The following is an 18,938-nucleotide window of genomic DNA, read 5'->3' as shown; positions in this document are numbered from 1 at the left end:
TCTTATAGGGCGCGTGGCCTGCTGGGGGTTGTAGTCCGCTGCGGCCCCCACAGGCCTCTTCCCTGTAGGGACGTGGCGACTCTTTCCCCCGACAGGAATGCACCTAACACGCTAGCGGGGTGGCGATGTCCGAGTCCGTACCGAGGGTCGGACGGTGGTCGCCTGTGTCCGGTCAGAGCCTGAGGCCACGGTCCAGGCGGACTACACGTCCCAGCAGGCGTTGCGCACGGAGCTCTCGCGAGAGCCGCGGCGCGCCGGCCTTCCGCCCTCCCCGGTGGCGGCGGCTTGTTGTTGTGGAGGCCAAAATGGCGGCGCAGGCGGCGGCGGCGGCGGCGCAGGCGGCGCAGGCCGAGGCAGCCGAGTCGTGGTACTTGGCCCTGCTGGGCTTCGCCGAGCACTTCCGGACGTCCAGCCCGCCCAAGATCCGCCTGTGTGTGCACTGCCTGCAGGCCGTGTTCCCCTTCAAGCCGCCGCAGCGCATCGAGGCCCGCACGCACCTGCAGCTCGGCTCGGTGCTGTACCATCACACCAAGAACAGCGAGCAGGCGCGCAGCCACCTGGAGAAGGCGGTGAGCACCAGCCAGCGGCTCCCCTGGGGCCGGGAGGGGAGCCTGGGCCGGGGGTGCCCCGCTTCCCCTCCTCCCGCCGGGACCTGGAAGTAGGGGTGGGGACGGGCTGGGCGCTGCGTTCTCTCCCTCTTTCGGGGTGACACACCTTTCCGTTCACCTCTGCTCCTCAGCTTGCATGGCGACGCCCTAGGGTCAGGTGTTTGGGGAAGTGGCAAGCGCGGGGTGGCCAGGGAGGAGCGGAAAGGAGAGGTGTTCTCCGCGGGACGGAGACCCCCAACGCACACACACCAGCTGGACACGGGGGGACTTGGGGCGAAGGGGAAGGAGGGTCCGGTCATCCCTTGGACGTCTGCAGGCTAACCTGGGGAGACCCGCCCTCCCTGCACCCGGAAGTGCAGTCAGACGGACCGGCACCCCATCCAGGTGGATGTGGGACCTGGGGTTGTGGGTGCGCGAGGGAGCCTGGTTTGCAAATCCGACTGCACCCCTGAACCTCCCAGAAGGACCTCTTACACCCCGGGCCCCGTTTGTGTCCAGCGCTCGCCTCTCCTCTGCTCATGCCATGCTTGGCATTGTCCAAGAGACGCTTCAACAGGTCTGTGTGCGCTATAGAGTTGGGGTGGGACGGGAGCTGTGTCTGTGCTCCCTGGAAATGAATTTTCTGGCCGAGGCGTCCCTGTCATGTCTAGCTTTTGAGTCTCCCCATCTTTTTTTTTTTTTCCAACATTTTATTTGTTTATTTTAAGGATTTATTTTGATTGAAAAAGCCGACTTAACAGAGAGCTGTATCTTCCATGGGTTGGTTCACTCCCAAGCAGCCACAGTTACTGGAGCTGAGCCAAAGCCAGGAGCTAGGAGGTTCTTCCGGGTCTCCCACGCGGGTGCAGGGTCCCCAGGCTGTGGGCCGTCCTCCACTGCTTTCCCAGGCCACAAGCAGGGCGCTGGATGGGAAGTGGAGCTGCCGGGATACGAACTGGCACCCATATGGGATGTCCCATGTGCCAGATGCCAGCCCCTTTATTTATTTATTTGAAAGGCAGGATAGCAGAAAGCCCTCCCAGGGCTTCCCTCCCCAAATGTTCACACAATTGGGGCTGGCCCAGGCTGAAACTGGCAGCCAGGGACTCCTCCCGGTTCCCCTATGGGAGTGACAAGGGCCCGAAGGCTCCAGCCGTCCCCTGCTCGCCTCCCAGGGTGCTGTCAGCGTGAGCCAGAACCTGGGCACAGCCAGAGCTCGACCCCAAGCAGTGCTGTGGCCTCCAGGTGGACCACGCACCTTTCCCCGGCTCTGTTTTGATCGGAGGAACTTTTTCGGGAGCCTGGGGTTCAGCTTTGGTGCTGCAGGGTCTGTTGGAGCCCACCCCCGTGTCCCCTAGCAACCATAGAGTTGGATGCCATCCCTGGAGCCCTGCCGGCCCTGTTGCTGTGGGAGGCAGGATGGGCCCGGGGTGGGGAAGGGGAACTGACTTGGGCAAGGACACGCAGCCAGTTGTGTGCAGAACTGGGCTCAGACCCCAGGCCCAGTGCTTAGGAGCTGCCTGGCGAGGAACCCTTCCTTGTTTCCTTCATTCCCGTATCTGGTCAGCTCGCGTGGGGTGCCAGTGCCGGAAAGCCGTCCCTGCCCTCCGCGGCAGCTCCTGTGTGGGGCAGGAGGGCGGTGGTCTCGTGTAGGGTGGGAAGTGTGGAAGCCATGGAGCCCTGAAAGGAAGGGTGGGTTGCGGGGTGCCGCTGTGGATGTGGGCCTGAGTCTGGCGTGGGGGCTGAAAAGGCGGGAGAACCCCTCAGGGTCCCCGGCCCAGGGCCATCAGGGTCTGCTGAGCACGGAGGAAGCAGTGGAGAAATGAGAGGCCTGGTGTGGGGCCTGGCAGCCCAGGGCTGCAGGCACGATCTGTGGTTCCCTCCTCACCCCGTTCCCCTGCCCCCGGGCCTCCTGGGTGCTGGAGGGGGAGGGTCGCTCAGCCGGGGGCACCGCCAGGTTGCCAATCACTGCCAGGGGCATCTGGCCCACTCACCCCTCTGGGAAGTGGTCAGGCCTGAAAATGGCTCCCTGCGAGCCACGTGGCTTTGGGCCCTGTCGTGGTACCCTGGCTGTGTGCAGGGCCTGGTCCCTCGTGTGACTGCGACTGTCCTTGTTGGATCTGCAGGGAGCTGCCAGCACCCCCACACACACCAGGGCCCACGCCTCTCCCCCAGCCCCCAGCCCAGCCGGGGCGTTGTATGATTCCAGGGAAGCCGCCTTGCTTCCCCTTCAGGCAGGGTGAGCTCCTTTTGGACCCCACGCCCAGCAGGCTGCGGTGACAGCCTCACGGCCTGGCCCGCAGCTGCCTCCCCCAGAACTACTGGGAGAAGAGTCAGGGCCTGCCGCTCTCCTGGGTTTGCCCAGTCTAGGTCCTAAAGAGCGAAGGAAGCAAAAGAAAACAAATCCTCTGGAAGGTGCACGACCCCGGGACTTGGGGCCGCCGTCCTGTTGCCTTCCTGGGCCCCCCAGCCCCTCGGCTCACCTCCCCGGCGTCGGAGCTTAGCCAGGCAGCATTCGCTTCCCGCCACCATCCAAGCTCCCGGCCAGACACGCTCCCCAGCAAAGGGCAAGCAGAAAGAATTCATGAGTGGGGTGGTGGGCTCCGCTGCCCGTGGAGGGGTGAGGCAGCAGTGTGGGTTACCCTCCTCACCCTGGGCACACAGCACCTGCCCCCTAGCGCTCGGCTCTCCGGTCAGCTGTCACAACACCACAGCGCTCACGTCCCTGCAGTGGTGGCCACACACAGCCAAGCACCTGGGCCATCCTCCACTGCTTTTCCAGGCTGGAAGCATGGAGCTGGGTGGGAAGTGGAGCAGCCAGGACTTGAACCCGCAGCCCTGTGGGATGCAGAGGCTTCCCCTACTGCATGCGCCAGAGCGTGGGCCCCGGTTTATCGATCCGTTCGCTTTTCCTTTAAGGGAAAGTTGCACTCTTGTCAAGTATCTCTTTTATGTTTGCTTATGTATCTGCAGGCCTGGCCGCGCTGGCACCCGTGCGTGCACTGTCGTGGTTGGAGGGGTGCAGTGGGTGTGTCATGTGCAGGCCTGGCCGCACTGGCACCCAGCGTGCACTGTCGTGGTTGGAGGGGTACAGTGGGTGTGTCATGTGCAGGCCTGGCCGCGCTGGCACCCAGCGGGCACTGTCGTGGTTGGAGGGGTGCAGTGGGTGTGTCATGTGCAGGCCTGGCCGCGCTGGCACCTGTGCGTGCACTGTCGCGGTTGGAAGGGGTACAGTGAGATTGGAAGCGGGGCAACCAGGACTCAAGCTGATGTACTGAACTCGAACCAGGAGCCGTATGGGATGTTGGTGCTGTGGGCGATGGCTCAGCCTGGGGAAGAAAATCTCTTGGGCCCGGCGTGGTAGCCTGCTCGTGTCCCTCCCGCCTGCCCGTGCCCCTCCCGCCTGCCCGTGTCCCTCCCGCCTGCCCGTGCCCCTCCACCTGCCCGTGTCCCTCCTGCCTGCCCGTGTCCCCCCTGCCTGCCCGTGTCCCCCCTCCCGCCTGCCCGTGTCCCCCCTCCCGCCTGCCCGTGCCCCTCCACCTGCCCATGTCCCTCCCGCCTGCCCATGTCCCCCCTCCCGCCTGCCCGTGTCCCTCCTGCCTGCCCGTGTCCCTCCTGCCTGCCCGTGTCCCCCCTCCCGCCTGCCCGTGTCCCCCCTCCCGCCTGCCCGTGTCCCTCCTGCCTGCCCGTGTCCCCCCTCCCGCCTGCCCGTGTCCCCCCTCCCACCTGCCCATGTCCCTCCCGCCTGCCCGTGTCCCCCCTCCCACCTGCCCATGTCCCTCCCGCTTGCCCGTGTCCCCCCTCCCACCTGCCCATGTCCCTCCCGCCTGCCCGTGTCCCTCCCGCCTGCCCGTGTCCCTCCCGCCTGCCCATGTCCCTCCCGCCTGCCTGTGTCCCCCCTCCCGCCTGCCCGTGCCCCTCCCGCCTGCCCGTGCCCCTCCCACCTGCTTCCTTGTGACCACCTGGCCCCCGGCTACCCCTTGGTCTGGATAGTGCGTGATTGTTCCGGATTCTCTAGAACATGGTGCTGGCCGCTGCCCGTGACACACACAGTGGTTGTTTGGACAATGGTCCTGTTTAGTTGAGATGCACAGGGAGGAAGGGAACCACCCCTGGGCTTTGCACGTGCCAGTTCATTGCCCCCTCCCGCTCTGCCCCCCCCCCCCATGCTTCCAGAAGCTCTGGACCCTGGGCGGAGATTGTCAGGCTGGTCTCCACCCAGGAAGTGCCCCCCTGGGTCTGCCAGGCGCAGAGCAGGTTAACAGACCCCGGCATTCGGCATGCACGTAGACCCGACGCCCCGGGCCTGCCCGTCTGAAGCAGGGCCCATAGACTGTGCCAGCCTAGCACTTGGCACTTCTGTACCCGGGATGAGGCTGAGGCTGCGTGCTCTGCTGTTCCAGCAGGCGGTTGGCTGCTGGCTCCGTCTCCCTTCAAGTCCTCCCAAGGCTCAGGCCTGAGTCCCACCTTCCTGTGTGGGGTCCGCACCGCACCTGCTCAGGACCCCTGCCCAGGCAGTGGGGCACGAGCCGTGTGGAAGCCGCGGCCGGGCTGACTGTCCTTGGAGAGCCTTGGCCTGCGTCTCCTGCTCTCTGCTGGCTCACACTCCGTCCTGCCCGCCCCCCAGTACTGCACACTGTACCCTAGCCAAGCCCTCAAGTGGGGTTCCCTCCCGGCTTGCTGATGCCCCACTCAGGTGCTGGTTGGGGGACCACACGCCGGCCCCATCGCACCGCAGGACAGAGTAAGACGGTCCCTGGAAGGCTGTGCTTGTCCCTGAGGAGTGGTCGGCCACGTACACGGTGCTGGATTACAAAGCTTAATCTGGTCAGGCAGTTAGGACCACCCCTAAGCTCTCCATTGGAGGGCCCGAGTTCACATCCCACCTCTGGCTCCTCAGCTCCCTCCCTGGGATGCACTGGTCCCTGCTGCTCCCCTGGGAGACACGGATGAGGCCCTGGCTCCCAGCTCTGGCTTAACTCAGCCCTGGCCATCGTGAGCATGTTGGGGAGAGAACTCACTCGTGCTCGCCCCCTCCACCTCCTGAGTGGACATAGTGCGTCGTGGCTGAAGGGCAGAGGCCCCAGGCCTGCGGTTCCTGGTGTTTCTGCAGAAGCTGTTGGTACACCTGGGTGCCAGCCTGCTGCAGGCTCTGGGGTCCCGGCATGGGCCATGATGGTACGTGGAGAAGGCCTTCCCTGATGCCCCCTGTGAGCCGTGGAGCAGCCTTTCCGCTGGTTGACACGCTGGCACGAGTGCTGTGGTCCCCCAAGGTTATGCTGCCTAGGGATGTGTGGTGGCTGTCCCCCACGATTGGACTCAAGGTCAATGCCCTAAGGACACGTTTCTCAGAACAGTGCGGGGTCACCTGCCTGTGCACATAGGAGGAAATAGTGGCAGCCACCAGGGCCCGATGCTCCAAGACCCAGCACGTCGCTCGCTCACGTTGCCTTGAACCCAGCACTCCTGGTAGCCACTGTGGCACACAGAACCTTCCAGGAGAAAAAGTCAAGCCTTGAAACTGCAGCCCGGAGCCTCTCAGATCTCCTGCAGCCTGGAGCCAGGAGCCAGAAACCTCTAAGATCCCCTGGAGCCAGGAGCCAGCAGCCTCTCAGATCTCCTGCTGGGTAGTGAATTCCTGTTCTTAGAACAGGGCCCTCTTTCTGCACCTCACCCACATCATGTCAGAAGACAGCAGGTGGCAGGGGAAGCCACCTGTTAGACTCAAAGGGCTCAGAAAGCAGACACAGGTTGGGACACCCACATCCTGTGTTGGTGTGCCTGGCTGGAACCCTGGCCCCAAGTCCTGCCCCCGGCAGGCACGCTGAGGCCTTGGGTGGTGCAGTCCCTGGCCACACCTCCACAGGAGACTCCGAGTGGATGCCCAGCTGCAGCCCCGGCCTAGCCCTGCTGTTGGATGGCCCCTGGGGAATGAGCTGACAGATGAACTATCTGCCTCCCTTCCTTGTGCATTTCCGATTGAAGGAAGACAAAAGAAAAGCCCGTTGCTATGAGGAAACAGTGATGGGCGAACACTGGCAAAGGCTTTGTACCAGTGGGTGCAGTGGGGGCCGGAAGTTCCACGAGGCACCCCTTGTGCTCTGTGGGAGGGTGGCCCCACACCACGAGGCACCCCTTGTGCTCTGTGGGAGGGTGGCCCGCAGGGCAGGCCAGCCCAGGGCCATCTGCTCAGAGCGTGCCGGCTGCTGCCCTCCATTCCATGAGGAGCACTCACATGTCTTGTCCAGGAAGGACTGAGCCCAGAGAGAACAGCTCAGCTTGTGAGGGATGTCGGGTGTGACGCTGGGCCGGGCCAAGCACGCTGGCCACCCCCAGACCCCTGGGCAGCCCGGGTCTGTTCGCCCAATCGTTAATTCTGCTTTTCTCTTTCCAGTGGCTGATATCGCAACAGGTATCCTTTGCTCGTTGGTGCTGACCCTGTAAGTACCGAGCGTGCGTTCAAAAAAAACCCACAATGCAGGGCTCCTGCTACACCTTGAGCCAGCTTCTCCCTGGCCGCTCTCTGCTCCAGTTGCACTCCACCAGCCCCAAACCGGGCTCCAGGGTGGCACAGGGCGTGGGCGAACCTGCCCAGGAAGGTGGGGTCCCCGGGCGGGGCTCTTGGAGGTGGACCCTTAACTGCGTGTCACTAGATCCCGCAGTTTGAAGACGTGAAATTCGAAGCTGCGAGCCTGCTGTCGGAGCTGTACTGCCAGGAGGTGAGACTTTTTATTTTAACCTGTTAGCAAAGTAAATGATCAATGCCTCCCCCCAAAAAAGCTGGCACACCCTGCCCGGGCCTCAGCCGCTGCCCAGGGGAGCCCGGCTGGCTGGCCAGCTGAGCGTGTCTCTCCTCTCCCAAACCTGACTCCCTTAGAATTCCGTCGACGCGGCAAAGCCGCTCCTGCGCAAGGCGATCCAGATCTCGCAGCAGACCCCGTACTGGCACTGCCGCCTGCTTTTCCAGCTCGCCGTGAGTACCCATGGCCAGGCACACCGCGCTGCCTGGGCACGAGGCCATCCCCCTGCCCCCAGCAGCCTGCCATCAGGTGGGGAGGGAGCGCCCATCCGGCCTGGCACCCCCCAACCCTGGTCTTAAAATTCAGTGGGGCTCCCTCTTGGGCAGCAGATGGCCACGTCAGACAGACCTCGTGCCCGGAGCCCTGCTCCTGGGGACTGCCAGGACACAGCTGCATGGTTGCCCCCAGGCCCTGTGACTGAAGGCTGAGGGCTCCCGGGTTCCCCCGCCCTCCTGCCGAGACCCTAACCCGCCAGCCCAGCGGGGTCGCAGGGTGCTTCCTCCCCGGAGCTCCCAGGCAAGGCCTTGCAGTGGCCCTGCTGGGCTCAGGTGGAGTCAGGAGGCCCTTTCAGCCTGTCAAGCTTTGAGCTAGCCCGTTGTGCCCTGGGCCCCCACTCGGCGCCCCGGGCGTGGAGGTGGAGTCAGCTGCAGGTGGCCTGGTGAATGTCAGAGCTCACGCCGAGGCAGCTTGGTCCCCGTGAACTTGAACCTGCTGATTCAGCAGTCAGGCTGGGACTGTGACTCGGACAGGGCTGGCAGCGAAGGTCTCTCGTTTTCAGCAACTGCACACGCTCGAGAAGGATCTGGTGTCTGCCTGCGACCTCTTGGGCGTGGGCGCCGAGTACGCCCGGGTGGTGGGATCCGAGTACACACGGTAGGTCCCTCCTGACCTCCGAGGAGCTTGTCTGCTCGCCCCACAGCTGTCGGCAGAGGTGTTCAGGGGGCATGGGTGGGGCTGGGCTTTGCCGACAGTGAAGGCACCCTTCAGGATGTGTGGGTTCAAGGCCCGGCTCCACTTCCAACTCCCTGCCAGTGCACAGCTTGGGAGCGAGAGATCATGCTGCCAGGAGGTGGGCCTTGACCACCTACCACCCACCCCAGAGCCCCGGGCCAGCCTCCCCTGCCACCCACCCCAGAGCCCCGGGCCAGCCTCCCCTGCCACCTGCCCTAGAGCTGAGACCCCCGGGCCAGCCTCCCCTGCCACCTGCCCTAGAGCTGAGACCCCCGGGCCAGCCTCCCCTGCCACCTGTCCGGGAGCCCTCGGCCAGGCCACCCCCCTGCCACCTGCCCAAGAGCCGAGAACCCTGGGCCAGGCCACCCCTGCCACCTTCCTCCCCGGGAGCCCTGGGTCAGCTTTCGGAGTCAGCTTCGGCCCAGCACAGCCCTGCTCTGCCCCAGCATCTGGGGAATAGACCAGTGGGTGGAACGTCTGTCTCTCACTGTTTTTCGACTGAGTCAGTTAGAAGAGAAAGGAATTGCAGCAGCACAGGGCGGTCAGGCTGGGCTGGGTCAGCACCCTGCAGGGTGAGGCCCCGGGGGCTCATCTCCTGTCTGCCCACCAGGGGTGCACAGCGAGTGTAGGTGCCCGCCTGCTAAGGGATGCCTGTCGAAGCAGGCCAGTGGGCAGAGGCAGCTGGGAACGGAGGCTGTCGTGCACAGGAAGCTGTCCCGCCCGCAGAGACGGGTCAAGGGCCGCTGGCATCCCCTGTGCAGCATCTGGGAGGACTTGCTGCCCATCACCCTTCCCCCACGTAGAAACATTCCCTATGCTTTGTGCAGGCAGCTATGTATATTAGAAATTCTGGAAGATTCTCTTACAGGACCTTCCTGGCCCGAGTCCTCAGCTATGCACCAGTCCCTTGCGGGACTCACGGCAGCCCCCCTAAAGCCATTGCCAGCCCTGGAACACCTGTGTAGGAGGTGGGGGGATGGAGGGAGCGTTGAGCCCACAGTCGGGGCTGCACTGCCAGACCCTCCCCAAGCCAGCAGCTTCCTCCAGGTCTCCCACGTGGGTGCAGGGTCCCAAGGCTTTGGGCCGTCCTCCACTGCTTTCCCAGGCCACAGGCAGGGAGCTGGGTGGGAAGTGGGGCTGCCGGGATTAGAATCGGTGCCCACAGGGGATCCCAGCATGTGTAAGGCGAGGATTTAGCCGCTGAGCCATCACTTGGGCTCAGGCCTGGCTCTTGTCTCTTTGCAGGGCGTTGTTCCTACTCAGCAAGGGGATGGTAAGTCGAGGCTGGGCAGGGTGGCAGCTGTCTCAGAAACGAAGGGTCTGCCTGTCTGCTCCCCTTGGCGTGGTCTCTATGGCAACACAAGCAGTTGGCGTGGCCCTGCCCTGCCCTGCCCTTGGACAAGCAGCCCCCACAACCTGGCCTGTGCCCCTCCCCGCCAGCTGCTGCTGATGGAACGCAAGCTGCAGGAGGTACACCCGCTGCTGACGCTCTGCGGGCAGATCGTGGAGAACTGGCAAGGCAACCCCATCCAGAAGGAGTCACTCCGCGTCTTCTTCCTCGTGCTGCAGGTGACCCACTACCTGGACGCCGGGCAGGTGCGTGCTGCCTCGCCCGGGGCACGGCAGGGCGCAGCGCCCGAGGGGAGGGCCACCCGAGGGGAGGGCGCAGGCCCCCGTGCGGCCCTGGCACTGCCTCCTCACCTAGCAGGTGTGTGTTGGTGTGTGGCACGGGCAGTCTCGGAGCCTGTGGGAAGCCCCTGGGAGGCCTCTGGCAGGTGCCTGACACAACAGGCGCCCAAGTGGTGTCTGTCCGCGCCCTTCCCAGTTGTTGACAGCCTCGTGGGGTTCAGGTGGCACTCGGTGTCGCCGAGTGGCTGTGTGTTAGTACCCTGCCCCGTGCACTTCAGCCCCTCCGCCCGGCCCGGAGCCTCCGTGCCATGCTGGGAAGTGGCGGGTGGACGCCAACGCAGTGGGTCCTCTCCTTGGAGAGGGACCCCTTCCCCAGCCCCACCCCATCCTCCCAGGGGCTGAGCTGCCCATGCCAGCTGCCCATGCCTGCGCCCAGCGGCCCCACGTGACTCCAAGAGCTCAGGGGCCCTCAGGTCTCGGGGAAGGCCGCGTTCGTGGCAGGGCTGGGGGGCAGGCGGGCGCTGGGGCGGGCGCTGAGGTGGGCGCTGGGGCGGGCGCTGAGCCGGGCGCTGAGCCGGGCGCTGGGCGTGGCCCCGCAGGTGAAGAGCGTGAAGCCGTGCCTGAAGCAGCTGCAGCAGTGCATCCAGACCATCTCGACGCTGCATGATGACGAGATCCTGCCCAGCAACCCCGCCGACCTCTTCCACTGGCTGCCCAAGGAGCACATGTGCGTGCTCGTCTACCTGGTGAGTGCGGGGCCCCGGGAGGGCGCGCGCCGGGCAGGCGCCCGCTGACGGCTGCCCTCCCCGTTGCCAGGTCACCGTCATGCACTCCATGCAGGCTGGCTACCTGGAGAAGGCGCAGAAGTACACGGACAAGGCCCTCATGCAGCTGGAGAAGCTCAAGAGTGAGCGGCCCCAGCGCCCCCTGCCCCGAGGACCACGGCGCCGGGTCTGGGGGCGGGGGTCCCTGTCGGGCCGGGCCCCTGGGTGTCTCTCTGATTGCTCCCTGCCGCAGAGCCGGACTGTGGGTTAGCCACGCTGCCCACGTGACACGGGTGTGAGCATGCCTCACCACCTCATGGCCCTGCGGTCTCAGCGGTGAGGGCTGCTCGACACAGGGCGTTTCTGGGCACTCGGCCATGTTCTCCACCCTGGGGCGCCCGGACCCCCAGTGCCCGGCAGGCCCCACTCCCCTCTGCTAGTCTGCTTTGCTGCCTGGCTGTCCTGGCACATCGTGGCGGCAGGTGGACGTGTGGTCCAGGACCAGCAAAGCCCAGGGGACTGGGACCATCCTCAGAGGGCCCTGGCTGTCAGGAGCTGGGGCTCCCACCCAGGGCTCCCATTGCTGCTGGAGCTGCGTCTTTGTAGAAGCTGCTGTGGCCAGAGCGCCATTGAGGACTGGGCCCGTGTGGGTTGTGGGTCAGTGGGGCCAGGCTTAGGCCACTGGTCCCACTCTCTGTCAGCTTCACGTGAGCTGGCCATGGAGGAGGGTTAGAGTTAGGGTTACTGAGCGGGCCGGCCCAGGACTGGTTGGCAGGAGGCGGGGCCCAACAGCAGGACCCCCACATACACACACACTCTCCCCCCGATTCCCCCACAGTGCTCGACTGCAGCCCCATCCTGTCCTCCTTCCAAGTCATCCTGCTGGAACACATCATTATGTGCCGGCTCGTCACCGGGCACAAGGCCACGGCGCTGCAGGAGGTAGGGCCTGGGCGGGGTCGGGTGGGGGCACAGGGCTCTGCAGGACACAGGACCAGGGTGGGGTGGGGGCACCGGGCCACAGTGCTGCAGGAGGTAGGGCCGGGGTGGGGTGGGGGTACAGGGCCACAGTGCTGCAGGAGGTGGGGCCGGGGTGGGGTGGGGTGGGGTACAGGGCCACAGTGCTGCAGGAGGTAGGCCGGGGTGGGGTGGGGGTACAGGGCCACAGTGCTGCAGGAGGTAGGGCCGGGGTGGGGTGGGGTGGGGGTACAGGGCCACAGTGCTGCAGGAGGTAGGGCTGGGGTCGGGTGGGGTGGGGGTACAGGGCCACAGTGCTGCAGGAGGTAGGGCTGGGGTCGGGTGGGGGCACAGGGCTCTGCAGGACACAGGACCAGGGTGGGGTGGGGGTACAGGGCCACAGTGCTGCAGGAGGTAGGGCCGGGGTGGGGTGGGGGTACAGGGCCACAGTGCTGCAGGAGGTAGGGCTGGGGTGGGGTGGGGTGGGGGCACCGGGCCACAGTGCTGCAGGAGGTAGGGCCAGGGTGGGGTGGGGGTACAGGGCCACAGTGCTGCAGGAGGTAGGGCTGGGGTGGGGTGGGGTGGGGGTACAGGGCCACAGTGCTGCAGGAGGTAGGGCCGGGGTGGGGTGGGGTGCAGGGCACGGTGCTGTATATCCTGATATCTTGCTGTCTCCCGTGCCCAACCAGCAGGCTTTTTCCAGATTTCCCGTGCGCCCTGGTATCTTTGACTCTCATGCCCTCTGCTGCCATAGGCCCACACACTCCCTCCCCTGAGGAGAGCAAGGCACAGGTGCCTTAAGGAGCACAAGGCGACCAATGGCCAGGGTACTTGTCCCTGCAGTGATTAAGGCCGCAGGGTGCCCACCACAGCCGTCCGCCAGGACCCAGGGACCCCTCAGAGTCAGTGGGACTCAGACACACCCCTCAAGTTCGGGGGTCTCTTACCCCCTCCTCTTTCCCTCCACCAGATCTCCCAGGTATGCCAGCTGTGCCAGCAGTCGCCCCGGCTCTTCTCCAACCACGCGGCTCAGCTGCACACGCTGCTGGTGAGTGTGCCTCCCCCTACCCCCAGGGCCGGTTCCAGAACCTTCCCAGAGTGGCCCCCGGTGGCCACCGCAGGCAGAAGCCGGGATGTTCTCAGCAGGCCCTGTTCTGCCGGGCACTCCCTGAGCCCCAAGTGGCGTCAGCAGGAAAGCTCGAGCTGACTGCATTGGGCTCCTCATCGGGGGTGGCTGGTTGGAGCCCTCAGTGGGTGTCCCCTGGGCCCCCCAGCTGACACCCCCTCTTCCAGGGCCTCTACTGTGTCTCGGTCAACTGCATGGACAACGCGGAGGCCCAGTTCACCACAGCCCTGCGGGTAAGGCACTGGCCCCTGCCCTCTTCGCGGCGGGTGTGGTCTCTAAGGTGGTGAGGCCAGCCTCATGCCAGCTGTCACCCCTGCACACCGTGGCTGAGGGCGGAGGTGCAGAGAGGCCCAGAGCTCACGAAACCATAGCCTTGCCAACCACTTTTTTAAAAAAAGATTTATTTATTTTATCCTCCCAAAATTATTTTTATTGGAAAGGCAGATCAGATTTAGAGAAGAGAGGATTCGTCATTTGATTCACTCCCCAAGTGGCCACAGTGGCCTAGCTGTGCCAATCCAAAGCCAGGAGCCAGGAGCCTCTTTCGGGTCTCCCACGCGGGTGCAGGGTCCCAAGGCTGTGGGCCGTCCTCCACTGCTTTCCCAGGCCACAGGCAGGGAGCTGGGTGGGAAGTGGAGCTGCCGGGATTAGAACCGGTGCCCACAGGGGATCCTGGCATGTTGAATTCGAGGATTTAGCCTTGAGCCAGCATGCTGGGCCACTTTCCATGCCTAAGATGCCGGCGCAGGTCCCCATTCCTGCTCGGGAAACGGGGTCACCCACTCTTGGAGCTCTAAAGCTGCCCCGTAGCCAGGGGGTGAGATGCAGGGGCAGGTTTGCCCTGACCGGGTGCTATGGGGCACAGGAGGCTCTACCCTGTGAGTGCCCAGGCCCCTGGCCGTGGCCCAGGATCCTGCCCCAAGTCTCATGCCATGCCGTAGGGCAGCCCACCAGAGCTCACTGCCCTTGCCCTTCCCGCTCCAGACCTGTGCGGGTGTGAGCCCCTTAACCTCTGGGTCCTCGTGAGAGAAGGAGGCTGCAGTGTGCCTTCCTCTGGTTCTGGCAAGGCCCCGAGTCAGAATGGCAAGGTGTTGCTGGGGCCGCAGCCCTGTGCACCCTCCCTGACAGCCCTACCTTCCCCACCAGTCCGGGTGCTGTCACCCTGGGCAGCAAGAGCGGCTGGGAAGCCCCTGCCACCTCCCACCATGGCCCTCCGTCTTTGTCCCCTCCTGGCAGGTGGTTGTTGCTGCCCCTTGGGGCCTCCAGCCACCACCTGCCAGGGGCTGGCCACCCAGGAAGTGGCCCAGCCAGGATGTTATCACAACCCAACCCCAATGTCAGGGTCTGCCCCTTTCTCAGTCCCCAGGAGGCCCTGGCCCCCTCAGCCCATCACTTCCACAGTCAGGTCCACCATCATGTGCACACTTGCCAGGCCCTGCAGGTGTTGCTGCACGCCTCCACTGTTTGACCCCCGTTTCCAGCAGGGCCTGGGGCCCCAGCTCCCCGCTGCAGGGGAGTGCCCCTCAGGACAGAGCATGCCTCTGGGGTGTGGGTGGGAAGGGCCACCAGTCCAGACAGCGTCCTCCGCAGGCGAGACCGGGCCGTGCTGGGCTGTGGATGGGGGCTTTGCAAGGTGTCATTGCCGGCAGGGGGTTCAGAAACAAGGAGCGGGCAGCTTCCCAAGTTAGCCCCGGGGCGATGCGGCCTGCCCCGCCAGCCCCTCACGCCTGCCTCCCGCTGCAGCTCACCAACCACCAGGAGCTGTGGGCCTTCATCGTGACCAACCTGGCGAGTGTGTATATTCGAGAAGGAAATAGACACCAAGAGGTAGTAGGTGACATGCTTCTCTGGTATCCTTTCTCCTCGCCGGGGCGGGGGCGGGGCGCAGCCCAGAGCCGAGGGGCGGCCTCGCGCGAGCTCCGGCCCAGATGGCCCCCCGTGGCCGAGCCCAGGTCGCCGGCCTAGCTCATACCCATCAGCCAAGTTTCCAAGAGGCGTGTGCGGCTCCCAGGGCCCGGAGGTGCAGCGGCGCTGGGTGCAGGGAGCGGAACAGCCCCATCCCCAACCCCCGCACCCGTCAAGGGAGCCACCGGCAGTGCTTGCTGTCTGGGGTGCCCTTGCCCGCCACAGCCCTAACCTGGTGTTCCCCTGCAGCTGTACAGCCTGCTGGAAAGAATCAACCCTGACCACAGCTTCCCCGTCAGGTGAGCTTCCGCCCCCGGCGCCCCTAGCGCCCTTCGCGCCCCTTGTGCCCGGCCCTCTCACCCGGCCCCCGGCGCCCCTCGTGCCCGGCCCTCTCACCCGGCCCCCGGCGCCCCCCATGCCCGGCCCTGTCACCCGGCCCCTGGCGCCCCCTACGCCCGGCCCTCACACCCGACCCCTGGCGCCCCCCACGCCCGCCCTGTCACCCGGCCCCTGGCGCCCCCACGCCCGCCCTGTCACCCGGCCCCTGGCGCCCCCCACGCCCGCCCTCTCACCCGGCCCCTGGCGCCCCCCATGCCCGGCCCTGTCACCCGGCCCCTGGCGCCCCCACGCCCGCCCTGTCACCCGGCCCCTGGCGCCCCCCACGCCCGGCCCTGTCACCCGGCCCCTGGCGCCCCCCACGCCCGCCCTCTCACCCGGCCCCGTGCCCCTCCGCAGCCTCACGCTCTCTCCCCCCCGCAGCTCCCACTGCCTCCGGGCGGCGGCCTTCTACGTGCGGGGCCTGTTCTCCTTCTTCCAGGGACGCTACAACGAGGCCAAGTGAGTGCCAGGGCCAGATGCAATTGTGGGCGGCGCCCCTGGCCGGACCACCCCTGCCCCCGCACCCCGGGCATCCACCCCCCCTGTGTCCTGGCATAGGCGGTTCCTGCGGGAGACCCTGAAGATGTCCAACGCGGAGGACCTGAACCGCCTCACGGCCTGCTCGCTCGTGCTCCTGGGCCACATCTTCTATGTCCTGGGCAACCACAGGGTAGGCGTGCAGGTCCGGACAGGCACCCACGGGCAGACGCTGGGCACAGGCAGGGGTCGCCGCTCAGAGGCCCCCGGGGCCAGGGGGCTGCCCCGTGTGGTCGCGAGGTTCCCCTTCCATGGGGTGACACCCACACACGTGACCCGGAGCTCCGCGGTGGACAGAGGGCCGTGCGGCGTGGGCCCCGAGGGAAGGGGCAGGGCAGTGCGGGCTGGCCCGTCGCCGGCCCCTCAGTCACCCCCCACTGGCTGCCCACCCCCGGCAGGAAAGTAACAACATGGTGGTACCCGCCATGCAGCTGGCCAGCAAGATTCCAGACATGTCGGTGCAGCTCTGGTCGTCGGCCCTGCTGCGGGGTAAGTCCAGCGGTCAGCCCCCCTCCGGCCCTGGTGGAGGGCAGCGGTGCCGAGCCCTGGGCTCCGGCAGGCCTTGGGCCCCACTCGCACCCTGGCCGCCGGTCAGAGCGGGGCGCTGGGTGCTGGAAGGGCAAGGGGGAACCCCCTCCTCAGGTTCTCACTACCCATGTCTGCCCCTGTCGGTTGGCATGGGCCTCCATCCCCATTACTAAGATGGGGGGGTCCTCAGTCCCCAGTGCCTGACCCTGTGCCCGTGTCGCCCTCAGACCTGAACAAGGCCTGCGGGAATGCCATGGACGCCCACGAGGCCGCCCAGATGCACCAGAACTTCTCCCAGCAGCTGCTGCAGGACCACATTGAGGCGTGCAGCCTCCCGGAACACAACCTCATCACGGTACGTGCGCGCTGTGTGGCCACCGCACCCCTGTCAGCGGGGGACCCCAGGCTGCCGCAGGGAGGGGAGCGGGCAGGACGGAGTCCTCACCGCTGTGTGTGCCCCCCCACAGTGGACGGACGGCCCGCCCCCCGTGCAGTTCCAGGCCCAGAATGGACCCACCACCAGCCTGGCCAGCCTCCTGTGAGCCCCCGGCGTGGGGCCCAGCTCCTCGGGGCCCTTGCGTGTCCCTGGCTTTCACGCAGGCAGCACAAGAGGTGCCTGCAGCTCGCTGGCCACGCCCAGGCCTCTCCCGACTGTCCAGCGCTTCCAAGTGCGAGTGAGCGAGCGAGCCGGCCCTGGCACAGCAGCTCTGGGCACACCGGGTGCCAGCTCCACACGGCTGTGCTTCCAGGGCGACGTGGGCTGCAGGCCCTGCTGTCACCATGGGCCACACCTGCCTGCCTGCCTGGGAGCGCGTCTGGACCAGACGCTAGCCCTGTATGCCACCGCCCAGGCCCGTGCCCGCAGGCAGCAGCTCCAGGCCGCGTCCAGAAGCCAGAGGGAAGGCCCTGAGGCCCCGGCGCCCAGGTGGGCCAGGGCTCATGGTGCTTTTCCCGGCACGCCAGCCTCTTCATTGGCCAGACCTGTGGTCGGGGATCCAGGGGACACGCAGGGACTCGGCCTCCAGGCGCCTGCGCAGTGACATCCGGCGGTGCCAGCCTGTACACGTGCGAGTGCGGCACTGGTGGCAGCCGGGCCGTGAGGCCCACCGTGTTACTACTGTGGGACAGCAAACGGGCCGAGGGTCCTGGCCGACACGCACGAGTCCAGTGCCTGCACAGAGCACACAGCCCCGTAGATCTGGGGTGGAGGGGCCCTCCCCCGCACCTGCGCCCCGATGCTGCCCGGTCTGCCCGCACCGGCCGCGGTCCCCAGACCTCCTCCTGAACTGGGCAACACTAGGCTTTTCACGCTCTTCTCTTGGCCCGTCGGGCAGGGGGCGCCGTGCGAGTAGTGGCAGCAGAGATGGAGCTGAGCCCTCTGCTGGCTTGGGAGTGGGTAGATCGCGTGGCTTGGCAGGGCGCTGGACCGGTTCAGGTCGTGTGGCAGCCTGTGGCCCAAGGCCCACATGGCAGTGTCGCCACGGGCAACGGACGGGGGGGCTCAGCTCAGCCGCTCACGGCCCTGGGGCCCGGGTGTGCCTTAGCCACCTGCCTGCCTCCTGGCTGCCCTGTCCCTCCCGAGGTCAGGGCCAGGAAGGGCTGCGAGGGGCGCGGCTTGTCCCCACACAGCTAGGCCTGACCCTTGGCCATGAGGTCGGACCCGCACCCACCGCGATCACGCGTGTATCATGCTTGTCCCTGCCTATTTATTTCAGCCTGCCTTTGCTTCTGGGGTGTTCTGTACATAGAACCTCAGGACTTTAGCACCCATGCCGCTGTTGGAGGGCTTCGAGTAAGCACCCCGAGGCGCGTGTCCTTAAGGCTGTGGCGTTCAGGTCAGTCGGTCAGTACTGGGTACGCAGAGTTCTGGAGCCTTCTGGAAACCAAAGTGTGCGTGTGCGTGGCGGGCCAGCCCGCGGCTCTGCCCCCACCCTCCCTCCGCAGCAGCCTCGGCCCGCCGGACAGCGCCCGGAAGGCCCTCCCATCCTCCGCCTCCAAAGCCAGCAAGTCCCACGGCTGGGGCTGGGAAACCAGACAAGGACGCCACGTCCAAGGGCGCCCGCCGGACACGAGGTCCCCTGTGGTCCCGGGGCTGTGTGGGCCCGGGCCGCCCTGGCGCTCGAGGCCGGCCGAGGACCCAGGGCCTCGGGCCGGCGTGGTACCATGGGTGAGGTGCATGGGGTGCCGTGGCTCCACAAGGTTTTCGGGTGCAGTAGTGTCTCGTTTGAAGAGGGTTTGTTCTCGCTGACAGTTTCAGCAGTCTGCTAACTTTCCACCTGGTGCTTTTTTAATCAGGAAAAAAAAGGTTTGTTTTTTTTTTTTTTTAACAAAGATTTGTAAATACAAAACTTTGTTTAAAAGACATAACCATTGAACATAGCTTCTCCTTTGGGTTTCTTTTCCTATATATATGTAAAAGATAAATATATATATGTATTATATATATATTCAAAGTAAAAACTTAGCAAGAACCACCTGCTGTGTCTCCATCTCCCGTCAGCCACACCCCCACTCCCCTTGCCTCCAGCAGCCAAGGCTCACAGTGTGGGGGTGCAGACACGCAGACACCCCTTTTTATTCCCAAAGCTGCTGGGGGCAAGAGGACCCCAGGCTCGGGGCTGTGCGTCGCTCCAGCCAAGCCCCCCACTTCCATGCACAGGTCACCCTCTGGGCCGGCGTGGCGGGACGGAGCCCGGGGGCCGAGGCCTGCTCTGCCTGCTCGCGCTCCTGCCGCGGCCACTGGGGAGGCGCTGACCACAGCAGGGACCATCTCCAA

The 18,938-nt window shown here is 65.8% G+C and overlaps 1 protein-coding gene across 3 annotated transcripts; it reads left to right on the top strand.

The window, feature by feature from the left end:
• Positions 1-291: 291 nt before the first annotated feature.
• MAU2 (MAU2 sister chromatid cohesion factor) lies at positions 292-17,531 on the top strand. 3 transcript variants are annotated; one of them, XM_040986370.1, is made up of 19 exons: positions 292-569; positions 6,982-6,999; positions 7,241-7,306; positions 7,465-7,560; positions 8,166-8,260; positions 9,584-9,611; positions 9,779-9,934; positions 10,567-10,713; positions 10,784-10,874; positions 11,570-11,673; positions 12,659-12,736; positions 12,982-13,047; positions 14,558-14,644; positions 14,969-15,018; positions 15,479-15,556; positions 15,656-15,767; positions 16,033-16,123; positions 16,390-16,519; positions 16,639-17,531. In XM_040986370.1, the coding sequence occupies exons 1-19, from the start codon at positions 306-308 to the stop codon at positions 16,838-16,840; spliced, it is 1,959 nt and encodes a 652-aa protein (XP_040842304.1). In that variant the 5' UTR covers positions 292-305; the 3' UTR covers positions 16,841-17,531. The 3 variants fall into 3 exon arrangements, with proteins under 3 accessions (XP_040842304.1, XP_040842306.1, XP_040842305.1); XM_040986372.1 differs by having other exon boundaries at positions 14,558-14,641; positions 16,390-16,517; positions 16,630-16,751; XM_040986371.1 differs by having other exon boundaries at positions 16,390-16,517; positions 16,630-16,751.
• The last annotated feature ends 1,407 nt before the right edge of the window (positions 17,532-18,938 follow it).

Source organism: Ochotona curzoniae, unplaced genomic scaffold (genome assembly GCF_017591425.1).
Source record: "Ochotona curzoniae isolate NIBS_2020 unplaced genomic scaffold, NIBS_Ocur_1.0 contig_4502, whole genome shotgun sequence".
NCBI lineage: Eukaryota > Metazoa > Chordata > Mammalia > Lagomorpha > Ochotonidae > Ochotona > Ochotona curzoniae.
This window is presented reverse-complemented; position numbering and strand designations above follow the sequence as displayed.